The sequence below is a fragment of the Phoenix dactylifera genome, chromosome 6 (assembly GCF_009389715.1).
Source record: "Phoenix dactylifera cultivar Barhee BC4 chromosome 6, palm_55x_up_171113_PBpolish2nd_filt_p, whole genome shotgun sequence".
Taxonomy (NCBI): domain Eukaryota; kingdom Viridiplantae; phylum Streptophyta; class Magnoliopsida; order Arecales; family Arecaceae; genus Phoenix; species Phoenix dactylifera.
In genome coordinates, this window is record NC_052397.1 from 18290339 (window position 1) to 18313437 (window position 23099).

At 38.0% G+C, this 23099-nt stretch overlaps 1 protein-coding gene across 4 annotated transcripts; it reads right to left on the reverse strand.

Moving 5' to 3' along the window:
- Positions 1 to 163: 163 nt before the first annotated feature.
- LOC103707483 (histone-lysine N-methyltransferase SUVR5) lies at positions 164 to 21513 on the reverse strand. 4 transcript variants are annotated; one of them, XM_008791986.3, is made up of 12 exons: positions 21091 to 21510; positions 15818 to 16872; positions 11878 to 12180; positions 11676 to 11786; positions 5956 to 6066; positions 2091 to 4916; positions 1747 to 1908; positions 1379 to 1495; positions 1206 to 1309; positions 981 to 1118; positions 759 to 846; positions 164 to 677 (listed from the first exon to the last, which is right to left on the reverse strand). In XM_008791986.3, the coding sequence occupies exons 2-12, from the start codon at positions 16790 to 16792 to the stop codon at positions 570 to 572; spliced, it is 5043 nt and encodes a 1680-aa protein (XP_008790208.2). In that variant the 5' UTR covers positions 16793 to 16872; positions 21091 to 21510; the 3' UTR covers positions 164 to 569. The 4 variants fall into 4 exon arrangements, with proteins under 4 accessions (XP_008790208.2, XP_008790207.2, XP_008790206.2 ...); XM_008791985.3 differs by having other exon boundaries at positions 981 to 1309; positions 15818 to 16857; positions 21091 to 21511; XM_008791984.3 differs by having other exon boundaries at positions 981 to 1309; positions 21091 to 21511.
- Positions 21514 to 23099: the final 1586 nt, after the last annotated feature.

Here is a 23099-nt window from a genome sequence, read left to right on the forward strand (position 1 = left end):
CCGTTCTCATGAGAGATGCCTCAGCTCACCAATGGGCATTCAGCTAGCTACAGCAGTACAAAAATTTGAAACAACCACCCAGCAACCCTTCGTTCCGCAACTTTCTTCCATTAGAATGTAACGTTTGCGTCCAACCGAGCTCAGAAAATCCAGTTCTGATCTCTAGTCCGAATGAAGAGAACAATTCCATTAACATTTCTTAAAAGATAGTTGTACATCAGAAATTTGATGGGAGAACGTAATATTACAGGTCAAGAGAAATTAGCCTAGCTACAGACAGCCTACTTCCTTTTACACGTCTGTAGGCTGGCAGGAAATAATCGACTAATATGGTGAAAGAAATACATTCTTTTGAATTTAATGATATCATAGCATTTAATCTATGCAAATAAATACCAGCTGACCATCCGTGATTCCTGACCAGCCCAACCAAGAGAGAGATGCCCTCTTCATCTAACTAAATTTAAAATTTCCAAAGAATCAGGAATTCTCCAATGCTGAGGGAGCAAATACCTAGAAGGCCCGAATAATGGACCAATAAATTCTAGGACTGCATACTTATGGAGAATTCAGTATAGGCGACCTCGACAGCTTGGAGCTCCACAATAGCATGGCCGTCCCTCTCCAGGTAATAACTTGTAGCGGTAGTCATAGGCCAGTTCGTCCCCTACAGCAATCTAAGAACAAAAGAGACCTCAATAAGCTACAAGGGTTTTCAACATAGTAAGAAACGGAGAGAGCATCAGCGAAGTTCATACATCCCGACTTGCATAGAGACCAATATGAGCAAGCTGACAATCCATGCTCTCCACCAAAACCAGATAATTCACAAGGTTGGGTGAACAGCTACCACCAATTTGAACATCATGCCAGATGCATTCAAGGCAATGTCAATGAAGCATAAGTAGCTGAAGCACTAAATATGAAAGACAGTACTACTGCTTCTAAGGCTTTTATAACTAAAAGCGCAATGTTATTACCTGTGATTAATAAACCGGGAAACATTCCCATATTTTGTGGCATCGATCACATATGGTACAGTCCCTTCACTCAAACCTCTGGCACCATCAATGTGAGCATCAATATCGTATAAGTAGCTGCATCCATCTTGGTCATACCTGAAAATTTTGGAGAACTTAAAAAGCTTCCTAACAAATAATAAGACAGATTTAAGAACAGGAACAAATGCAATGGAAGAATAGAACCTTTCCCCTCTTCTGTTTGCCTCCTCATCATTCAAAACCTCTCCAATGTACTCGCACACAAAAGTGCCACGTGAAATGGCTTCTCCAGCTCTAACTGCCCAACCCTGTAACGAATGATGTGATATATTAAGGTTTTAAGTTCTGACTACTATTTAGGATACCAAGATATTCACCTTGTTTCCTGTTCTGAAGATTTCCAGCTTGACTTGAACTCCTCTCTGCAACACTCTGTTTTGACATGTTGCATCACATTTGCACATGGAATTGCACTCATATACCAGGTGACCTTCCTGCGTACCTCATTTAGATTAGCACAAAGCCAAGTGAATAAGAGAACAACTAATTCAACTGAAGCAGGCAATTATGTGCCACATATAAATATGTAATATTGATATATGTAATAAAACCACTACAACAGGCAGCCATGAAGCCAGGTAATCTTATTTCCTGCTTTATAGTAGTCTTAAGTGGCAGAGGCAGAACCCATGTAATTACAACAGTGCAAGTCCCAAAAACATAAACTCAGACAATTCACAATTACCTCCAAGACAATTCGGCCTCTTTCGTCATATGCAAATCTACCATGCATTGATTTACCATGAATATCTTCAGCATTTTCATAATCATTATCAAAGAGATACACATGATCACAGCTTTCAGGATAACACTTTGAATGTGGACAGGCGCATCCCAACTGTGAATTCTGCACAAAAGTACTTGGAAGAAGGTCATCTGTTTGTAAAAGCAACTTTGCAAAACAGACCTAATGCTTAAAGAAAACAAGGATGATGGCTTCTGTATAGGAGGTCACAAATTCTACCCTTCGACAGATGAACAAATTCAGTCAGACAACAAAACCAGGTACATATCAGAGAAGAGAATCACCTTTGTATCAAGACCAAGAGATGGCTCTATCAACCGCTCAGTGACATAAGTAAAACCCTGCCAAGGCATAGAAATGCCAAGCTCTTGACTACAGAGCACTTCATTGGAACTGACATGGAAAGAATCTTTAAATTCCTCATCTATCACACAAGCAATTGGAACTGGTTCCCTGCCAAAGCTCACATCTTCACACAAAATTATGGCCTTTTGCTTAGGTTTCCAGTTAAAATGCTCTGAGTTGAGTATATAGTGGCATTCATCCATCTCCCACTTTGCATCATTTACAGGAACAATTGCAAGGGTAGGAGGTTCCTCAAACCCATCTAAGAGAGGCTTCAAAGGAGCTAAAGAATGTCGGTTTGTGAGAGGCTTACATCCTTTCGGGCAGATATACCCTTCTAGGTGCCAATCTACTTGGATATTCAGCTCACTGCAAAGTTTTGCTGCTTTCAAATAAAGATTTTCAGGCAGTATTCCATACTTCACTTCCAGTGCAGCATGAAGGCTTATCCTGCAGCAAGCGGAACGAGCAACAGAAAGAATCTCAAGGTTACTTGGCCGAGGTTTTGTTTTTTGGATCCTAGAAAACAAGTTCTGTGCAACATCCGAGCAGTGGCACTCCAATAGCTTCCCCAGACCAGCTGTTTCTGATGCCTGAGTTTGCAGCTTTGGCCTCGAAGATAAAATCGAGTTAGAAGAGTTTAAATGCTTTTGCATGTGGAAACTTGTCTGATTCTTCAGTCTAAATGAGGTTCCAAAACTTTTTTTGAATCTAGGATAGCAATGTCTACTTCGAAGATGATGGTTCCCTCTCCTTGGTGGGAAGTGGCTCATGGAATTAGGGTTCATATGAGCAACTTGATGGTGGCGACCTAGATCTGGTAGAAGATCAAATCTCAATCCACAGAACCTGCATAGGAACCTTTGAGAACCACCATCCTTCTCTGAGATATCATTGCTATTACAAAGTTTATATCTCATTTCCATTTTCGGTTGAGCAGCATGATCCAGGGGCTGTCGAGTAAGGTCTGGTAGCCTAAAATCCATTGCATGGAACGACAGAACATGCTGCCATAGTTGCTCTGGATTCACAAAGTGACTACTGCAAGACATGCACCGGAAGAGTATTGAATGTTCGAGGAATTGTATGCCATGCCTGTCTTTTACATGTGTCTCAAGAACTTTTCTGTTGGTAAATGAGTTCATGCAGACTGCACAAGCAAATCCTCTGAACAGCCAACGAGCTTCTTTTTTGTGGACTTCTGTCCAATGTAACCCAAGCTTTTGGTCATCAGAAAACTCCTCAGCACAGATTTTGCACTTCATAGTCATCTCAGGGCAATTTGCCTTGTCATGCAACAAAGGTGTTGATGCTACTTTGGTTTCCAAAGATAATATCTGCTTACCCCTATCTGCACTGAAGCCCCAAATCCTCATAAGTTTCTCCCTTTCACTTGTAACCAGCTTCAACAAGAATTCTCCAATGACTGTATCTTTGGAGGCTTCAGATAATATCCAACCCATGGTGTCACCTCTTGAAACTGGCTTTTGGCGGGACAGACTACTTTTCATAAACCCATATAGAAGCTCACATGCTTGATGCAGATATAATTTTTGTTTCCTTGAAGAGCAATTTTTCAGTAGGTTGATAAATACATCTTTTGAAATCAATCGACTTTTACCATTCCGTGCACGTTTGAGAAATTTTGGCAGGTGCTTTTCACAGTATAAAGTGTGTCGCTTAGCATACTCTAGGCATTGGTCACCATTGTTCTGACGGTAATATCCAATGCAGCGTGGTAAATCTGGGCTACTGCTTTTAACAGGAACAGGTAGTGCATTGTAGAGCTCGGATTTCTTCATTAAGCAATTTCTTTCGTCCAAGGTTTCTCCCACTACAATCGGAATCAAGTTTTCTTGCACAGGAATCTGTACTTCTGCTGACCCATATTCTTTACCATCAATGGTGTTCTTGAGCATGTTCTCAGAGGGATTAGCAAGACTCTCGGTGATCGCTGAATCATGGCTGCTCTGAGGATGATGCTTCTTGCAGAATACAGAACCAATCCGAGCTCGATGCTTACATTTCCTACCATGAGTAGTAGTACCCTCACACATGGGGGATCCAACAGGAGGTCTTTGTACCTTTTGAGATGGCTTTTCTCCAGAATGAGCATTCAAATGCACACAACAGTACATAGCACAATCATTTGCCCACCTTCCACACCTTCTTCCCTTTGCTTCTACGAAAAAAGCACATTGGCGATATCTCTTCACAGAATCTGATTCAATACGGGAATCTATTTTGGTTTCGTTGCCACATTCTCCATCTGTAGACATACACACTTGAGAACCCTGAACAGATTTTACACCATTACCTTCAACTTTAATCTTGTCACATCTATCTGCTGCAATGCCAGGCACTATCGCTACAGCCACTCCAGTCTGCGCATCCACTTTACAAGAATGCTCCTGTGTCAGAGTAGATTCTACAATATTCTGGCAATCCAGATGTCCAGAATCAGTAACTATCGTGTTGATCTGGGAGAATAATGCACATGCAGAATCTTTCATTTGTGAAACAGAAGGTTCTGCTCTGCGAATTTCAAGCTTTGGACGCTTCCTACTAATCTGAGGTTCCATACCCGCAGAGATATCACAGGTCCTCTGCTGCTCTAGATCTCCACCAATAGCAGTTGGATGTGAAGAAAAAAACCATTTCATTGCCTCCTGTTTCCAAGTTCTCCACTCAGGACCTAACTCCGGCTGCACAGGAGCACTCCAGAGCTCGTCAACCTGGGTCCAACATACAGAATCCACTAATTCCTAGTTCAAGAAAGAAAAGATGCATCAGTCAGGAGAAGTTGGAAACCTACAGAATGCACTAAAAAAATCAACATACTTATTATAATGGAAGCTAATGTAAAAAATTTATCAGAAGGGCAAGCCAGAGAAAAAAATGAAACGAATCTTACAATCTTAAAATGAACGAGAAAAAAATCCCAACAAACCACAAAGTTAAATGATTGAGTTTGAAGACTTTAACATGAGAAATTACATGTTGTTGCAGTTAGATCATTGATTCCAATGTTTACCAGGCATAGCAACCTCAAGACTTCCAGTTAAATCACCCGTTAAGCCTTTGCATGTGCACATGTGATAGTATTCCAGCCATCTGATACTCCACATGCAACAGTAGACACAGGTAGAAATCGCATCAAATGCATAAATCTATGTTTCTCATACAACCAAACAACATATCCTAAATCTGGTAAACAAACCAAAACAATAAAATTTTGTTCAGTAAATGAACCAAACTAAAGTAGCTTTCTATATCAAAATTCTTCTTTTCCTTCTTCACATGGACTGTCTAGAGGAACCTTGACAAACTGTTCCCTGAATACACGAGCTTGCATGGTCTAGCTGTCACGATAGATCTCACTAACTGCTAGCCGCTAAAAACAACCAGTGGAGTAAATACTAAAACATTTTAAAAAGCTCCTATGAGCACATGATTCTCTTTTCAAGGAAATTCGGTCAAAGCTAAAGTTGATTTGGAGTAATTGTTGAGATTTATTTGACTTATAGATTGAAGCTTCTTCACAAATCAGATAGGAGCATCAAGAATAATATGAGCAGAAATTAGACAACCTCAAGATAGAAGGCCATCGCTGCTCAGTAAAATCAATCCATTCCGCATCAACATTTTCTGATATTATTAGTCATAAGTCTTGAGCTAGACAGGATGAGATACCAAAGAATTCAGCAAAGATTGATGGTAGTTTTCCGATTACAGGAATAAATTATAAGTTATTCTAGGTCTTTTCAAATAAAAATCATGACGAAGTAAAATAAAACTCAGTACCTTTGTAAGTATCTCAATGGACTCAGCAGCCTGTGCACTCTGACACCTCTCCATCCATAAGTCAACAGAATTTCCCAGCCAATCTTGACTTATGTAGCTAGGAAGTATCATCTGCGAGTAAAACAACTGTCAACACCTCAAAGGATACAATCTAACCCCCAAAGATTAATTTTTGTTTAATTGGATGGTCAATAGTCCATTATCTCACAACTTAGAATTGAAAATGAAACAAATGGCCAACCAGATATATGAAATTAGAACTGCTCAAAGAAGACGGTAGCAATAAAAGTTACAAAGGAAAATGCAAATGAAAGAGAATTAATCAAAAACCTTTCCAGTTCAATATTGCTGGTAACAAATTGTGAAATAGCAGCATTAGTATTTTAATAGGCAAACCCAAATGAAACTTTTTAAGATTGGTAACTAAGACAAAGGGAACTCCAATCCAGCCCCTTACTCTGGTCCTTATCAATCACAAAAATTTGAACGCTATCCTGGCATTTGCACAAATGCATATTCACTTTAAGTCAAAAGTGATTTACCCAGAAAGATAGCCATCATGTCGAACAGATAAACACATGCAAACTAGCAATCTGGTGATAATAAACTTCAGCAAAGCAGAAGCAAGAAATATTGCAATTAAAACATATAATTAGGGCCATATTATTGCTGGCACCAACATACGTACAGGTACTACATTGTTGGCATCAACAAAATGTCACAGTTTGGGGTCATTATTTTCCTTCTGGAATTCTTTTGAGCTGTAAACACAATGCTGCAGAATTCTGGAAGCTTGAGGGCTCACACAAGTTGCATTGATCCCTCGAGGCAAGAATTATTGCTCCCTTAGCACAATAATCAATTTAAATCAATTTGGCCATATCAACGAAGTTGCAATTTTCGATACTTTGCTATTCTACCATATGAGAGATACCAAGCATTTGCAATTACACCATCATGCATTGGTGATTTACTACCAGTCTTCTTTGGCATTTCTGTAACTCCTACTCCTCAAACTTCCCATAGCCACCTAATGGAGTATTGAAACACATGGAGATAAGAAAAACTGAAGATCAAAGAGATAACCATGTTTTCATCCACCTATACGCCTATACCTGAAACATGTGCATCCATTGATGTCCTTTGTGATTGTGTACCATTAAAGAGGGTTGTAAACAAATCTTGCTTAAGCACGTACCACTATTTTGTAGCCTGTAAAAATAACTTCGTGCAAAATGTCAGTTGTTTAAGTGTCAACAACTTAGACACAACATAATATATGCTGGAAAGCAGCCAACTCACGCTTCCTCTGATAGCAACACCACAGACTATTCTTCCACTGATGACAACCTCCAGGCTTACACTAGCGTAGAACCACCCTCCCCATGTCACATTGCTGCTATCAAGAAATCATTTTATATTTTTATCACTGCATACATAGGAAGGCTTATGGGACAAGTCAAGATTTCTCTAGACTACCCCAAGCTAATCATTTTGCAATTTAACTAAAAATAATAATGGAAGTCTGAAACATCCATCTAATGATTTAAGTACCACTTCATACAAATCTGTACAAGCCATACTAGATCATAATGGTAAGGTACCAATACCAGCAGGCCTCCCATACCAGTATCCTACCAACACAGTAATTCACCTCTATCAAGGCCTGCGAATGGAGCGACCCATCCATGAACTTGAGCTTGGTTCGCTAAAATGCTTGTTTGGGCTTGCTCAAAAATCAAAAAAGCCGAGCCCAAACATGATATTAGGCTCGTTTCTTTAGTGGGCCAAGCTCAAGTAGGTGGGCGCTCAGCTAATCAGGCTCATGAACATGTATTTATAAATATGTATTTCAACTCAACCTCTTCCCCTGACACAGTTCCCAAGTTTGTAAATCCTTCCCCCTTCACTCTCGCATCACCCTCACCAACTCACTCCATCATTGGAAAATGATCCCCTCTATCCTTACCTCTCTTTGTTAGATTTGTGCTCTTCTCAGCTATAGAGATCAGCTTTTTTTTCTCCTTTTGCCATGAGAGCCTCAAGTCCAGTGGCATTCCAAGGGATCGCGCTCAACTCACCACTGGGGACTTTCCCTTACCCCATTGCCTCATCATGACAGCCTCAAGTCCAACAGCATTCCAAGGGATCGTGCTCATCTGACCACCAAAGATTATCCCCTTACCCCCCTGTTTCACAGTGAGAGCCTCAAGTCTAGCAGCTTCATGTGATACCTTTCTTTACACAGTACCGCAAACCATGCTAAGATTATATTTCAGCATACTCTCCTCAAAAAGGTACCAATCCCATTTCCATCTGCTCTAGATATTTTTTTTGGCGGGGAGAGGCGAGGTGTAGATCTAGGTTTTCTAGCTTGGGAAATTTGTTTCAGTCAAGCTCTAATTTGAACTTGGTTTTGAGCTCGAACTCGATTCAATTGGTTAAATGAGCTGATTACAAGCTGAGAGTGAGCCTCTTTTATCGATGACAAGCCAAGCTTGAACACTTGTTCTTGAGCTAAACTAGAGCTCGACCCCAAGTTTGAACACTGACTAGCTTGACCAAGCCAATCCTAAGCAACTTAGTACTCAGCACGGCTTAGCACATTTGCATCCTTACCTCTATTTTGCTGCCCCGACAACAAGAGACATATCACTTACCAATATCGTACCATACCATTTCATACCATACCAATAAGGTACCAATACAAGTATCTATACTAGTATTCTAAACCCTGCATTCATCATTTTATTGTACAAAAAAATATGGCACAGATGAAGAATCTACAAAAAGAAAACAGCATTTCAAACTTCTCCTTATTGAGAGACATAGGCATTTATTTTTAAAATAGCAATAAAAACAACATACAATCGGAGTCCCCACGGTGCATTGCCTCTTAAAAACCAAATAATAATTTTTAGTAACCACCTTCAAGGTGTCAACAATGAAAATTGATCCAGAAAGATGAGATCTCAGCCTTTAAAGCATAACCTCCACTTTGTTTGATATTTTATATACTCGAATAGGAAAATGCGCAACATATCACCTCATCAATGTCTAGTTACTTGGTGAAACTAGGATGGGCTGTCTAGTTACTCCATGAAACTAGGATGGGCCTAGGTGTTTGAGGGGGTGTAACCATAATAGAACATCAATATTCTGATAGGTGGTCGCATAAATTTCAATTTCAGCAATATTTGTTCTCAAAGAGACATAGGAAGTTAACTTTTAATGGTTCCTACAACTAAACTTAGCATCTAGGTTTCCTTGAAGCTACAAATATCCACAAGAAAATATCTACGAATCTCCTTAATGAACCATTTCAACAATTGATCAAAGATTATCAATCCTTTTACCCTGAAATTCTAAACATGCAATTTTTAAAAAAAAACTTTAAAATTTCCTTCCCACCATGCTTAACGAACCTCTTCAAAAATTGGTATTGATATTTTTTAAAAAAAAAACAAAATCTTTTACCCTGAAATTCTAAACATGTCACTCTTGAAAATCTCTTCCTTGAAGCTACAAAGTTCTGAAAAATATAATAAATTGTTCCTAATGAACCTCTCAAACAATTGCTATCAATTAAAAAACATTAAATCTTTTTACCCTGAAATTTCAAAGATGTCACTTGAAAAAGCTTTCAAATTTCTTTTCCCACCGTGACAAATAAATGCCATCCAATAAAAAAATCAAAAAAAAATGTGGAACAGAAAACCAACAAGCACCCATTAAGTCAAGGCAATAAGCTCAAGTTCATAGTTAGAATGCATGAATTGGATTGCTTGCAGCTCCAAGAAGTACATCCATCTCTTTTCCAGTGCATGGTCATTTGAAATGGCAGATAGAAGAAACAAATCAAAACGTCGCAACCTTGCCTTTCTACAAAACTAAGATAGGTCAAGTTGTAGTAAGGCCATCTTGGGGGATGGATAGGATGATTCACTAGTTTTACACTCCAGTCTACGCCGTGCGACATTAGTTGCTCAAAAAAAAATAAAAATAAAATAAAATCCTAGCAATCATATAGGACGTAATTAAGACTAAAAGCAATTAAAAAAAGTAAAACTTGCATTAGTCCCTGTCCCTTTTACTCATATGACAAATGTTAGAGAGAAGTACAATTCTTGGGTGGTCGCTTGGAAGAAGTCTGTCATCATAGGAAGCATTCTCCATTCATGATGGCGGATACATGGGCCTTAAACCACGATACACCATATTTTGACTCCTAAGGAATTGATTTAAGCACATAATTTTTCTTAAGGTAGTCAAACCACTGAGATTGTCTTCCACAGTGGCCCGAGTAATATTTTGGTGTTTCCCTATAGTAATATTTTGCAAACTTTCAACTTTAGGCCAAACTAGGTCTATTATTGCAATTATGCCTAAGTTCCACATCCATATACTCCATATAAAAAATACTTCAACAAATACTAAATATTCCGGAACATGCATGATGTAATTTTTTAAACTATAAATCACATCTAATTACTATAGATCCATAATTAACTACAAAGATAATCAAAGAATTTATATAACTTCTATAAGGTAAATAGCTGATTACTTGTACCAATCAAATTACATTATTGTACTATATTGAAGTCATAAAACAGGCAAAAGAGCCCTTACCACTTGGCAGCACCTAGATGTTCAGGCAGTTGCCTGAGTTGCCACATAAATCACACTTGATGCCTAAGATGAACATCTAAGAAAGTCAAGGCCAGATTCTTCTATGCTTGCTAAGCACCTAGGTATACTGTTCTTCCGTGATGTGATTATAATCCTTGATGATTCGGCCAAACATGCTAACTCCTGGCAAATAACAGTGGCAAACACTACCAAAAAACATACTTTTCAGTCAATTGTCTCTTAGATGATTATTACGCCGTAAACAGTCAGGTGTAGCCGCATTTTAATAATAATCCTCTCATCTATTCATTTTAAATTACTAGATTCTCTAAACCCTTTACTGTTATAATCTAGATCATCTAAAATCCAATTTTCTGTCATCGACGACTTCCCATTTTATGTTCGATAGATATAACTAAGCATTCTCATTCCAAAACAATGAATATGCTTTGATCCTCATATAACTATAGTTCAATTGTGACCCTAACCAGCTACCTTGACCCTACTAGCACCAGGTTTTGAGGATGGCAAGAGTATCATGGTTCAGCCAGCAAATTAACATCAATATCTGCATCAAGAATTCAGCTTCATTATGCACCGAATATGGATCATCCAGCAGAAGAAAACAATGTTATTATTACTTGGTCCATAAAAGGTACATAAATAATGACACCGATACCACTATATGACATCACTTACATGCAAGATACATACAAAAAATAATATATAAAAAACCTAGTGTCTCATGCAATATGAGAATTTTTGAGTTTATGTATTATGCATGAATCTGGAAAAGAATGGAAATTTAAAATGAATGGGAACATAGGAAAATTATCTTCTGACGTGCACATTTACCATGAATTTCTTGTAAGAAATACCTGATAACTGACACTGACACATAGAAGAACAAATTTAACATTACGACGAAACAAAGAATTTCCACTCTTCAGACAACAGCACTAGGAACAAACTATATGATATAAGCCTAGATCAAGTACACAAAGATGATAAACTTTAAATTTCACCCAAAAAAGGGAAAATGAGTGATGGCATTATTATTTTTCTAAAAAACGTCATGGTTATGGGTTTACATTTTGAAGCTTTAGCAGCATCTTTCCAAGATCAAGATAATCTCTACAGCGAGAAGCTTCCATAGCAAATTCCTTCCAGGTTGTGGCCCTGCGAGCATCCTCAATTACAGCCTATAAAAATTCAAGCAAACTCCTCATAACAAAGAAATGCCAAAAGGAGATATCAAAGATGATGAGATGTTTAAAGACAATAGAACCAAACCTCTGTATGTAGCTGGTCACTGATGTTTAGCATCGCAAAAGCAAGCTTTTGCATAATATATCGACGTGGAAGAGTTAAGTCTTTAACCAATTTTCTCCATCTACGATGGTTACCATTAACAAGTGGTTCTGGTGATTCCCCAATTGAACAAACTAGTAGCATATCTGCCCAAGAATATGTCCTTGTACGAGGGAAAAAAACTGCAATATATCTCTTTCTCTCATGTGTAGGCTTCGCTTTTAAAGTTGACAATGGGCAATCTGCCCTAGGACATCGAATTCCAGTTTGCCACTTCCCTCTCCACTACTCTCAAGGGGGGAAAACAAAAAGAGTCAGATGGAGGTATAATGTGAAGAGAAGTTGCAATTATCACCATAGATAACAAAGATTAATCAGAATATGCACTAAAGGAAAAGACATTCAAAACCCCGGTCATGAAGATTGCAAGGCTTAAACTTAAAATCATTATTTTAAGAAATGACTAAATAGCTTCTTGGGGGGAAAAAAAACATTCTTTCCTTACGCAATAATAAGTCACATTATCCCTATATGAGAATAGGCATTTTCCAAGAGAAGATCACTACAAAGTAACATGATGGTCTATTTGCAATGATGGTTAAGCTCTCTCCTGTTCACATCACAAAGTAACTGTAAGTGATGAACAAGTTCTGAAAACCAGGCATACCAGCGATATACCAGCCGGTACATAGTATATTGGCCATGAACTGTACGTGGGGCCGGCCTCAATATGCCCTAATATATGTGAATTGGACCTCAATCACCCATACTACATTTCTACTTCAGATTGGGGAAGATCAAGCCCAAACTTTGTGACAACTAATCCTTTAAAACTCAAAGGAAAGTTTGTTATATGGAATAAACCATCCAACATGAGAAAGAAACAATCACAAAAGAAGAATAACCAAAATTGAATCCCTATGGCTTTAAAACGCCTTTATTTCATTCCATATGATGTTTGGAACTCCAAAAACAGAAAGGGATAAAGAAAAAAATGGATGCCATAATTGGCCATGCCAAGGGTGTATCCACAGAATCCAGCAGTGCTGGTTAGTACGCATGTCAAGAAAGTATGCATGGCTGATGGTACCATACTACAGATTTGAAAATCCTGGTAACAAAGTGTACCATTCAAGGTCCAAGGATTTATATTCTAAGTTCAATCAGACCAACCTAATGGGTGACATAGTTCAGGGATAATTTTAAATTTCTAGTGGCCACAAGCAATATTGGTCAAAACTGGAAGCAAGGTTTCAAATACCATCAAAACGGGATAGTACGAACGATACAAAACCATTCTGGTGGGTTGCTAGCACCTGGACACAGTCTATTGGTACGAGATGCAGCCATGCATCATAAATCGTAACTCAGTATTGTTTTGTTACGGCAAAATACCAGTACAAGTTCCAGTACCAGTATCTGAAACCTTGACTAATAACACAAACAGTCGTTAATAGAGTAATAGGTTTAGGAAAAGAAAACCCATGGCAATAAGACATTGCACAATGCATTCAAAAAGAAAATTGTATCAATTATGTGCCTCTCAACCAAAAGGGGGTCAGTTTTGTAATATTGTTTTCTACCATTTTACCAACCAATTTGGAGAAAAAAAACATGGGGATCATATATCAATATATCATGTTGATAAGAGATACATGATGTCACATTTAACATAAATCATCACATTAATAGCAAACTGAGTACAATATTGCCTATACCTGAAGACCATTCATATACAGATAATCCCATCATATAAATCCCGAATATATTATTGTTAAGATCTATGTTTCTTTCAACAACTCTCAAGAAAATAAAATAAGGTTACCTTCAAATTGAAATAAAAGCCCGAGGAACGTGGGTTCCTTCTAAATATTCTGAATAAAACTTGATAAAATTTGTATAAAACCACAAGCCCAATTAATCCAAAGAAAAAAACACAATTCTTATTTAGGGAAACCCTGCATAGAATTCCTCAGCCTAGTTTGGTTGACCAAAAATAAAGGAAGTTTCAGATGAGATGTCTGTTACTTGCAGAGAAATATAGTAAACCCTTAACAGGTGACCATCCTATTGCCAAGTTCCTTAAACCCACAAAATTATCATTAATTCTAAAATAAAATTTGATGTCGTTTTAAGTTATTGAATAACTATGTTTATAACAAAATTCATTCAAGACATGCCGTGCCTTGCACCTTAAAACAAAATATTCTAAATGCCTTGAAGCTCAAGGAAGAGACAAAACGAAGCCAGACATATGCACTAAATCAGATTCACATAATGCGGCCCCAGTGAGCTAATTACCTAAAGTCCCGTTTGGCATTGCTTTGGGTAGTAGAGCTTTTATTGGTAGAGCTTGGGGCAATAGAGCTTTTAATAAAAAGTGATTGGTAACTATATATTTAAAATTATGTGGAATGTTAATATCTGTTTAATAACCAAACTAAGTACTTGGAGTGTCAGAAAATAACAATGAGGAATATTGCATAGCACTTTCAATTATATAACCGTCCATGCTGTCAAAAAAAACTATTATAAAGTATTCTTAATTTATAAATTACTTATTTTAATATTTTAAACTAGATAATATCATAAATAATAATTTACATCATATTATAATAATAATATTATTATATATTAAGATGATATTATTTTAATAAAAATGTTATTATGTAATATTATTATAATATAATAATATTACACTATTATAGTGCGATTATATTAGAATAATAATGATAATAATATACTATTATTATAATATAACATAACAAATACAATATATTATAGTATTATTATTCCATATTATATTATTAGGTTGTACTATCAAAATTGTTATTATAGATGTTACTTTGTAAATTATTTTTATATTTTAATCTTAATAATATAATAGATAAATTCAAATCTCATAAAACACCAACTTAAATAATTATAGCAATAAAAAGTATTTTAAATTAATGTTTGAAAATTCCATTGCTAGGACTCGAATTTGAGTCTCTCAAGAGAAATAACAGCTTCCTAACACATCTCAAGTAGCTTTTGCCAAAAAGCTCCAAATTAAAGCTTTCCCCAAGTAGACATTTAATAAGCTTTTGGACAAGTCAAAAAGTTGTTTCAAAATTTTTACCGAACACCTTAAAATCACCCAAAAGAGCTTTTAGCATCCAAGAAATGCTTTTTGGCCCTCCAAAAGCAATACAAAATGGGGCCTAAGCCAAACATACCATACCTATTGATTGCAATGATTCTACAGACAACAGACAGAAAGAAATGTGTCCTTGTATATTACGTGTGTGCATGCACATGCGTGATGCCTGTGGACTCAAATACCATGGGAGGATATTTGTTGCACCAACTTTACAAATCAAGCTTTACACAGGAATTGAAACATAGTGAAATTAATCATGAAGTTAATTTTGTAAACATGTGAATAATGCCAATGTAATCATACAAAAAAAGAAAACGGTAACAGGTTTGCCTTATAATTTGAGGCTCACTCCTTGCCTTCTGTATGGCATTACGAGTGTTGCTTCAGAAGCTCCTCATAAATTTTACGATCTTGCAATTTCATTAGGCAAAATAGATTTATATGTGGCTTAAAAGTGGCTTTTAACAATTTGCATGTGTTTTTAGGAAATTCAGAGTAATCAAAGAAAAAAAGACTATAGACAATCATGATTTATTGATTTAGCTTAGTGAAACACATTAGCTAAGAAATTGTTCTAGCATCATATTTACCATGATTCCATGAACATTCCTAATCAGTTGTTCATCCATAAATTGATAACAGCAAATGCAATTAACATCTCCAACATAAAAAAAAAAACATATGATTACACACCAACTAGCTTGAGACATTGAATATACATTCACCTACTTCACATACACAAGTAACTTTCTGAATAGAAGATTTTGACATGAGACATACCTTCACCCAGAGTGCCACAGGTTGATCTTGTTCAATATATTCACTCCCTAGAAGACCTGATTCTCCTTCTTGATTGCTGTTTTGCACATTGTTGTTCATATTTTGCACAGATGAGTGTGAGGCATTACCAAACAAGAACGAATTATTCTTTGGCCCCCGCTCGGGCAAATCAGGTTCAAAATCAGACAGCTTGTGAGGGAGACAAGACTGGTCTTCCTCCTCTCCACACGAATCTGAAGTATCAGTCTGAACGGATTCAGCACTGCATGGTGTATCTTCTCTTTCTTTAAATTCACATATTTCATCTCCCTGGCTGTCTTTTTCAGGTACCATGTAATCATTTGACTTAAAATTACTATCAATTAATTGTATTCCTTGCTCCTGCTCAAAGCAGCTGCCTGTTTCATTACACTGTTGATCAAAATAGGAATGTGATTCTATTCTGAAATGTATGTCATCCTCATTAATTTTTCTCTCTCTAAGAAGAGAAGTTTCTTCCGCTACCATACCATTTAACATTTTGCATTCAGCCAGCTGAGAATCGGTATGCAGGAAGCAAGCATTTCCTTCATGTTCGTCACTATCTGGGATGTTAGCATTTCCATCATGTTTGCTGCTTAGTTGTTCATGTACTTGCCACTGTTGAAACATGTCTATATTTGGCAATGGCTTCTCAGTAGCATGGATGCTGTCTAATACTTCATCATTATGCCCTTGAGGAGAATAGTGAAGCTCTTTAAATGTACCATCTTTCCTGCTGTCTAACTGACCATCAGCAGGCCCTCGTTGAGCATCATCAGCCTCTAATAGGATCTGTTTCCTGTCACAAATAGCAAGTGATGGTTTCTCCCGTGCCTTTTTTCTTAGACCATCTACTTGCAGCAATGTGGATTCCTCAAGTATGTCTTCTGTTGGTTTTGTTACTGCACTTCGTTCGCCAACATACTGAACTTCAGAAAGAGAGAGTACTGACATGACTTCCTCCTATTACCCTGAATTCCATATAACATGCAAGTTCTCTAATACATCAACTTCTAACCCTGTTTCAGGCAAATCTGACAATCAATTTCTGTCAGATTATATCAATATAGAATATTTTTGATGTAAAATGAAACTAATAATCATATTCAAAATAGATATTCCTGTTCTATTTAAAATAATACAGATTGCTTTTCACAAGGAATTATGATAAAAGCATCATTACTTTAATCAGGAAGGGACACATTGGATAGCTAGTCATATGACTACAATTGTATCTGAGCTTATGACTTGGTAGACATACACAGATACAGAACCACATGGTAGCAAAGATATAGGTGCCCAACAGAGTAAATTTCCCAAATCTAGATATGACAACATGGTGAGTATTTTATTAGCTGTATAAGCAATCGAATATGCATATGCACAAATCGTGCATTTATACCCCAACAACTATACATCATGAATTTATACCAGAACATCTATACATCATGCATATATACCACAACAACTATACATGGCCCACGCACAGTAACAACAATCACCAATTTTTTCAGAAATTCACAAATTGTTCACAGTTTAGAGGTCAGCCAAACAGTTCTGCCACTTATTCACTGGTTCACAAATTGATCGTGAATATTTCACAGTTTATAGATTTCACGAAGACAACATGAGAGAGTAAACTGTTTGGGCTTCAGTTTTATCAAGGAGCAAGTTTGATGTCACATATGGGCAAGGTTCGCCGTACCGGTACCGAACCCCGTACCGGTGCCGCACTAGTATAGGCGTACCGAGTGTCGGTACGGTACCGTACGCTCGGTACCGACCGTACCGACATTGGTGTACCGATACCGGTACCCATCGATACGGGTACGGTACGCTCGGTACCGACTGGTACCGACCGGTACAGCAAACCTTGCATATGGGTGACTTGACAGGCCAGGGAAAAGAACTAAGAAGTGTCCAGTCTCACTACTAGGCTGATGTAATGGAGTCTGGGGAAATATGAAAACTTTAAAAGAATAATCCAACAAATATGGAAAATATTTGGTAGAAGTTCAGAAAATTAAAACAAAAAATAAAAATAAAAATAAGAAATAGTTATAATAAATTATATATATATAGATATATATATATATATATATATTAAAAATGGTAGGTACATCATCACTACCAACATTATTTCATAACAAAGATGCACTTCATAGATTCACCAACAATATCATTTCCAAATTTAAGGATCTTTAGTTTTTCATCTTCCAATGTGATCAAGAAAAAGGATTCACAGTAAAAAAAATTATAAAAAAAAAACTTTGATATTGTGATTAAGGCAAAGGTTTAATGTTCCTAATTATTTCTAATTGTTAAATATGCAAAAAAATATTTTTAAGATGTACAATACAGACACATTTATGACATGTGTGCCACTCACAGAAGAACTGGAATCAGATAGGATCTATTACAACAACAAAGATTGCAATGATCATTGTTAACCAAACAGTCAACAATAGCTAACCAACTAAAAAGAATAGTGCCGAAACTGAAAGAAAAGTCAGGATAAAAGATTGAATCATGAATACCGATGTTTACATGTAATTTCATTAAATTATCAAAAAAATATCCATCGAAGACAGGGTACGTCATACCGGTACTGGTAGGCATACCGGTCACCTACCGAACCGGTATGGTTCCGGTTCGGACCCGTTTAAACCGGTACCAAACCGGCCAGCTCTTCCCCACGGAAGCGGGTGAGCCCAGCCGAAGCCGAGAAAGAAGAAGAGAAGGAGAGAGCGAGCAAGGGAGGAGAGGCCTCTGCCGCCCACGGAGGGCCGTGGAGGCCGAGGGAAGCGGGGGAGCCCACAGGGGCGCGGCGGAGGCCGTGGAAAAAATTTAGGATTTTTAAGTGAAGTCGGCAAATCGCTTACCGACTTCACTTAAAAATTTCCAAATTAAAAAACCATGGCCTCGGCCTCCGCCGCGCCCCCACGGGCTCCCCCGGCCCCCTCGACCTCCGCCAGCCCCTTGCGGCCCTCCGCGGGCAGCAGAGGCCTCTCCTTCTCCCTCCCTTCCCCGCTCGCTCTTTCTTTCTCTTCTTCTTCCCCAGCTCTAGCTGAGTTCGGCATCTGCAGGCCCTCTACCAGTTTTCACAGCTTCGTCGTACCGGTCAAGGCCCGGACCGATACAGTACATGTTGAACGGGTTGGTTCAACATACCATGATCAAAGATAAATTTTAACTACTCTAAACTAAATATTATACAAATAATAAATCCACATATCTGGGGCAGCTCTACAAAACGTTCTTGTCACTTACTTCAAGATTATATTCTCCATGAATTCAAGATTTGTCAGATCTTTTATCACAACTTGCAACCATATTTTATTATTTTCTTACTCCTTCCTCGCCTCTTCCACCTTTCCCAACATAAATGTGTCCCCTCCATACCAGCACTAATTTTAACCATCACCATATTTAACCATGTTAATTCCATACTTTCCTTCCCTATGTCTGTGCCTCCTATTCTTCATCAAAGGTATTTGATAGAAGGAAGGTTGCGTAGAAGCACTATGGTGCCTAGAGTAACATTTTATGCCCATATAAATGTTCAAAAACTTTGCCCCAATTTTCATTTAAGTCAGTGAGTTTCAGTTTCAACAATTTTGGCAAAATCAGTGGTTTTGGACTAGTTTTGCAGTTTCATTTGAAAATAAAAAAAGAAATTCAAAAAAAGGCAATTCAAATTAGGGAAAAACGGTGAAGATAAATAAGTCAAATAATAAATGGACCATCTTTTCAACATATGTCCTATTGCCTAGGACTTTCAGATTTATTCTTTCAGTAACTTCACCATTGGGAAAAAAACAAATTTTCATTGGTTTAAAAATAAAATGTTCGAGCAATGGCTGGCGCCAATTCATTTGCCATATAGCATATGATAGAAGAGTTTACCTATGAGATCTTGTGTTTCAAATAGCCAAATCTGAAATCTACCTCAAAGTAATTACTTTTCATCAAAATCCTGTTTCGTGTCTAGCGTCGTAGTGCTTCTAAATGTTCTAAAAACTTGAAAAATCGAATTTAATCTGGAGAAAGATCTTCTGAGCATTTAAAGTAATTAAAAAAAACACAAAAAATTAGAATAAATAAGCTACTATACAATTTGGCCACATAAATTAGCTTTGGATGAAAACTTGATTGAACATGCTTTTGTTCCACATGAATTCCTAGTCGTGGTCTGCTTGGATATACATACCCTTTCAAAATTATACATATCGGATTGTTTCCCTATGTTGGAATGGTCAATCTTGGAATTCAACGATTACTAATGAAATAACTACTGTAGAAAGTTGAAATGCAAACTCCACTGTTCCACAAATGGAAGAATAGGTTTGCCATGGTTTTGGCAAAACCTCTTTTAAGTACAGAAGTCACTTAAGGAAACCGGTAAGCAGAAACTGGTAAGCACGCAATTGCGATCAATACATAATTTCGGTATTTCATCAGTTTATGCATCATGAAAGTCATCTTCACCCTTTCTTTTCCATTTTCTGCACTTTGTCTACAGGATCCTACTTTCTCTTTACTAATCTAGCGTCCAGCTACAGCTTCAGCAGCCACTAATCGACCGTGCAGCAGCACCATCTGCAGTGTGACGACTGCTTAGCAAATTCGGATCAAAGAGTGGGCACGAGATTAGAAGGACCAGCGACCGGGGGCCACCAAGGTCCTGATTCATCGCTTGAGCCCCAGCATGCAGCCAGGCACATGCCAACCACACACGCGTCGAGAAAAGAACTTGGCAGAAACACCTCTCTCCTGGCACACCCAAGCGCACACTGGCGTACCAAGAGCTACAGAGGATAGATCGTTTACACGCCCAGAAAGGAAAGAAAAGAAAAGAAAAAACGCATGACAACAACCTAAGAGATCTGAATCAACGTAGACGAAAACCGAAAATCAAAACCCTAGGAATCAGATTCTTGTTCCCAGAATCCAGATTTCCAGATCAAATTCAAATTGAAGCAAAACAGAGCGTATTATTAGAAAAAGCGGAAATGGAAGACTCTGATCGAAACCCTTTCTAACCATAAAATCCAGGTTTAAGGGTTTTCTTACCTCCTTTCCTCCCTCCGTCTCTTTATCTTTATGCACATATGCAAAGAAAAAACAAAAAAAAAACGGAACGGCTAGACCAGGCATAATGTACTAAAAAGGGTTTCAAACCGAAAAAAACTTTGAGGCTAAGGACTTCTGGAACACGAATGGAATCGGAGAAAATGACAAGGGAGGCGTACCTTGTTCTAGTGCCGATCTCCTGCTTCCAGCTTTGGATGGATGCCAAGATCGGGTACAATTTGAGAGAAAGGATGGGTGGATGACGGGGAGGGAGATTTGTGGAGCGCGACCTATTTGGGGGGGGGGGGGGGGGGGGGGGCTTCAGTTTACACCATTTCCCAAGATGCGGAGAGGGAGAGGCTCGAAGGAGAGAGGCAACTGGGCTGGCGTTGGTTTCTAGGGTTTGTATCAGAATTGAACTCGTTATTCTCAAGGGGCCGAGAGAGAACGAGAGAGAGAGAGAGAGGAAAACTGGGCTGGCCTCGCTTCTAGGGTTTGTACTGGAATTGAACTTGCGATACTCAAGGGGCGAGGCCGCAAGGGAGGGGATCTATTAATATTTGCACCAGGACTCGGCCCACAGGAACCGCTGGGGCTGGAGAGGCGGAGGCACGATTTGCGTAGATGATAAATAGACCCCTCTCTATTTGCTTGCCGTTTTTTTATTTCTTCATGCGGCAATAGGTAAACATAGGTGGATCCACTAAAAATAGGGGGGCGACCGGAGGGAAAGGCCAGAAACCACATAAAATTAATATAATTTAATTTAATTTATTATAGATTATATTAGATTATCTGTTTAATAAAATGATCAAGTTTGAATCTAAATTTTTAACATGTTTAATAAGTAGGTCGAGTTTAAGTTAACAAATTTTTGACCTACTATATATTCGATACGTTCCATATCTGATCTGATGTGACATGATTATCACTCCTAATATGAGCAAATTTGGATCCGCATAAAAGACTAAAGCCTCTGCCATGGGCATAGCTTTAGATGACATGAGCTGGGGGAGAGGCGTTGCCCACGTGCAAGTCTTGGCCAAGAGCCTCTAGCACGGGCAAGGCTTTAGATGAGAGGAGCCGGGGGAGAGGCTTTGCCCACATGCAAGTCCTAGCCTAGTGAGCGTCCAATATCACGAGTCTTGCACACGAAAAGAACGCATATTCAACATTGCAAGTCTCACATAACTAAGTAGGAAAGAGTAAATAGATATGTTAAATGATAGCTGGTGGATGACATGAAAAACCGAACGGCCACTCTAAATCTCCAACTTGGGAGTCAGTATTCTCTACACTTTGCGTTTTGTATGGCATATGCCATTGTATATTTGAATAGGTGACATGTACCACCTTAAAAATGGATAATTATTAGATATCTCTCAATCCGTCATGTTTGGCATATCATTACGATGAGCGCTAGCCGTCCATTTCTAAGAGGAGTGCCATGTAGCCCATCCAAACATGCCCTCTCCTTTGTGGGGCAAAACATGTACTATAGAGGATCTGAACTCCTAATTTGGCCGCATTATTTGAAGGATTTCATATCCTACTTCATATGTCCGTCATGGTTAGCTTCAAGAGAGAAGTGCAACCTCAGTTAATATCAGAAGGTGTGAAAGCTTGATAGCCACATATTGTAACTTACAAATGTTATACGGAAGGCTGCACTTTTATAGGTTGAGATTGAATATCTAACCATATTCTATATCATAACAACGATACTATTAGAATGTATTCTTATTATTTTTAACATATTGTGCTATTTATAGCCATTCATTTGGACAAGGACATGAAGAGAATATGATCAAATGCTTGCAAGTGACAAGGGAAGGGAGATCTTGCATAGCAGGCCAATGAAGCATCCAAATGAAAATATTAGAGCAACTAGAGCAACTAAGAGAAAGTGCCAATGCAAGAGAATCCCCACTCAAAACGACAGCTAATTTGAAGTTGTGATTGTGCTTGAACCTAACCCCATCCCTTCTAAGGGCTTCAGAGTTGAAGTTGTTCATAGAGGATCTATGTCTCTGGAGGATTTCCGAATAAACTTATACAGGATACGGCTGGGCTTAAGGCAAACTTGGCCTTCAGTTCCGTAACCAGTTGATGGCATGGATAATATGTACTTGATATTGAAGAAACGATTTAGCTGGAAGCAAATATGTGGAATATTTTCATTAAAAAA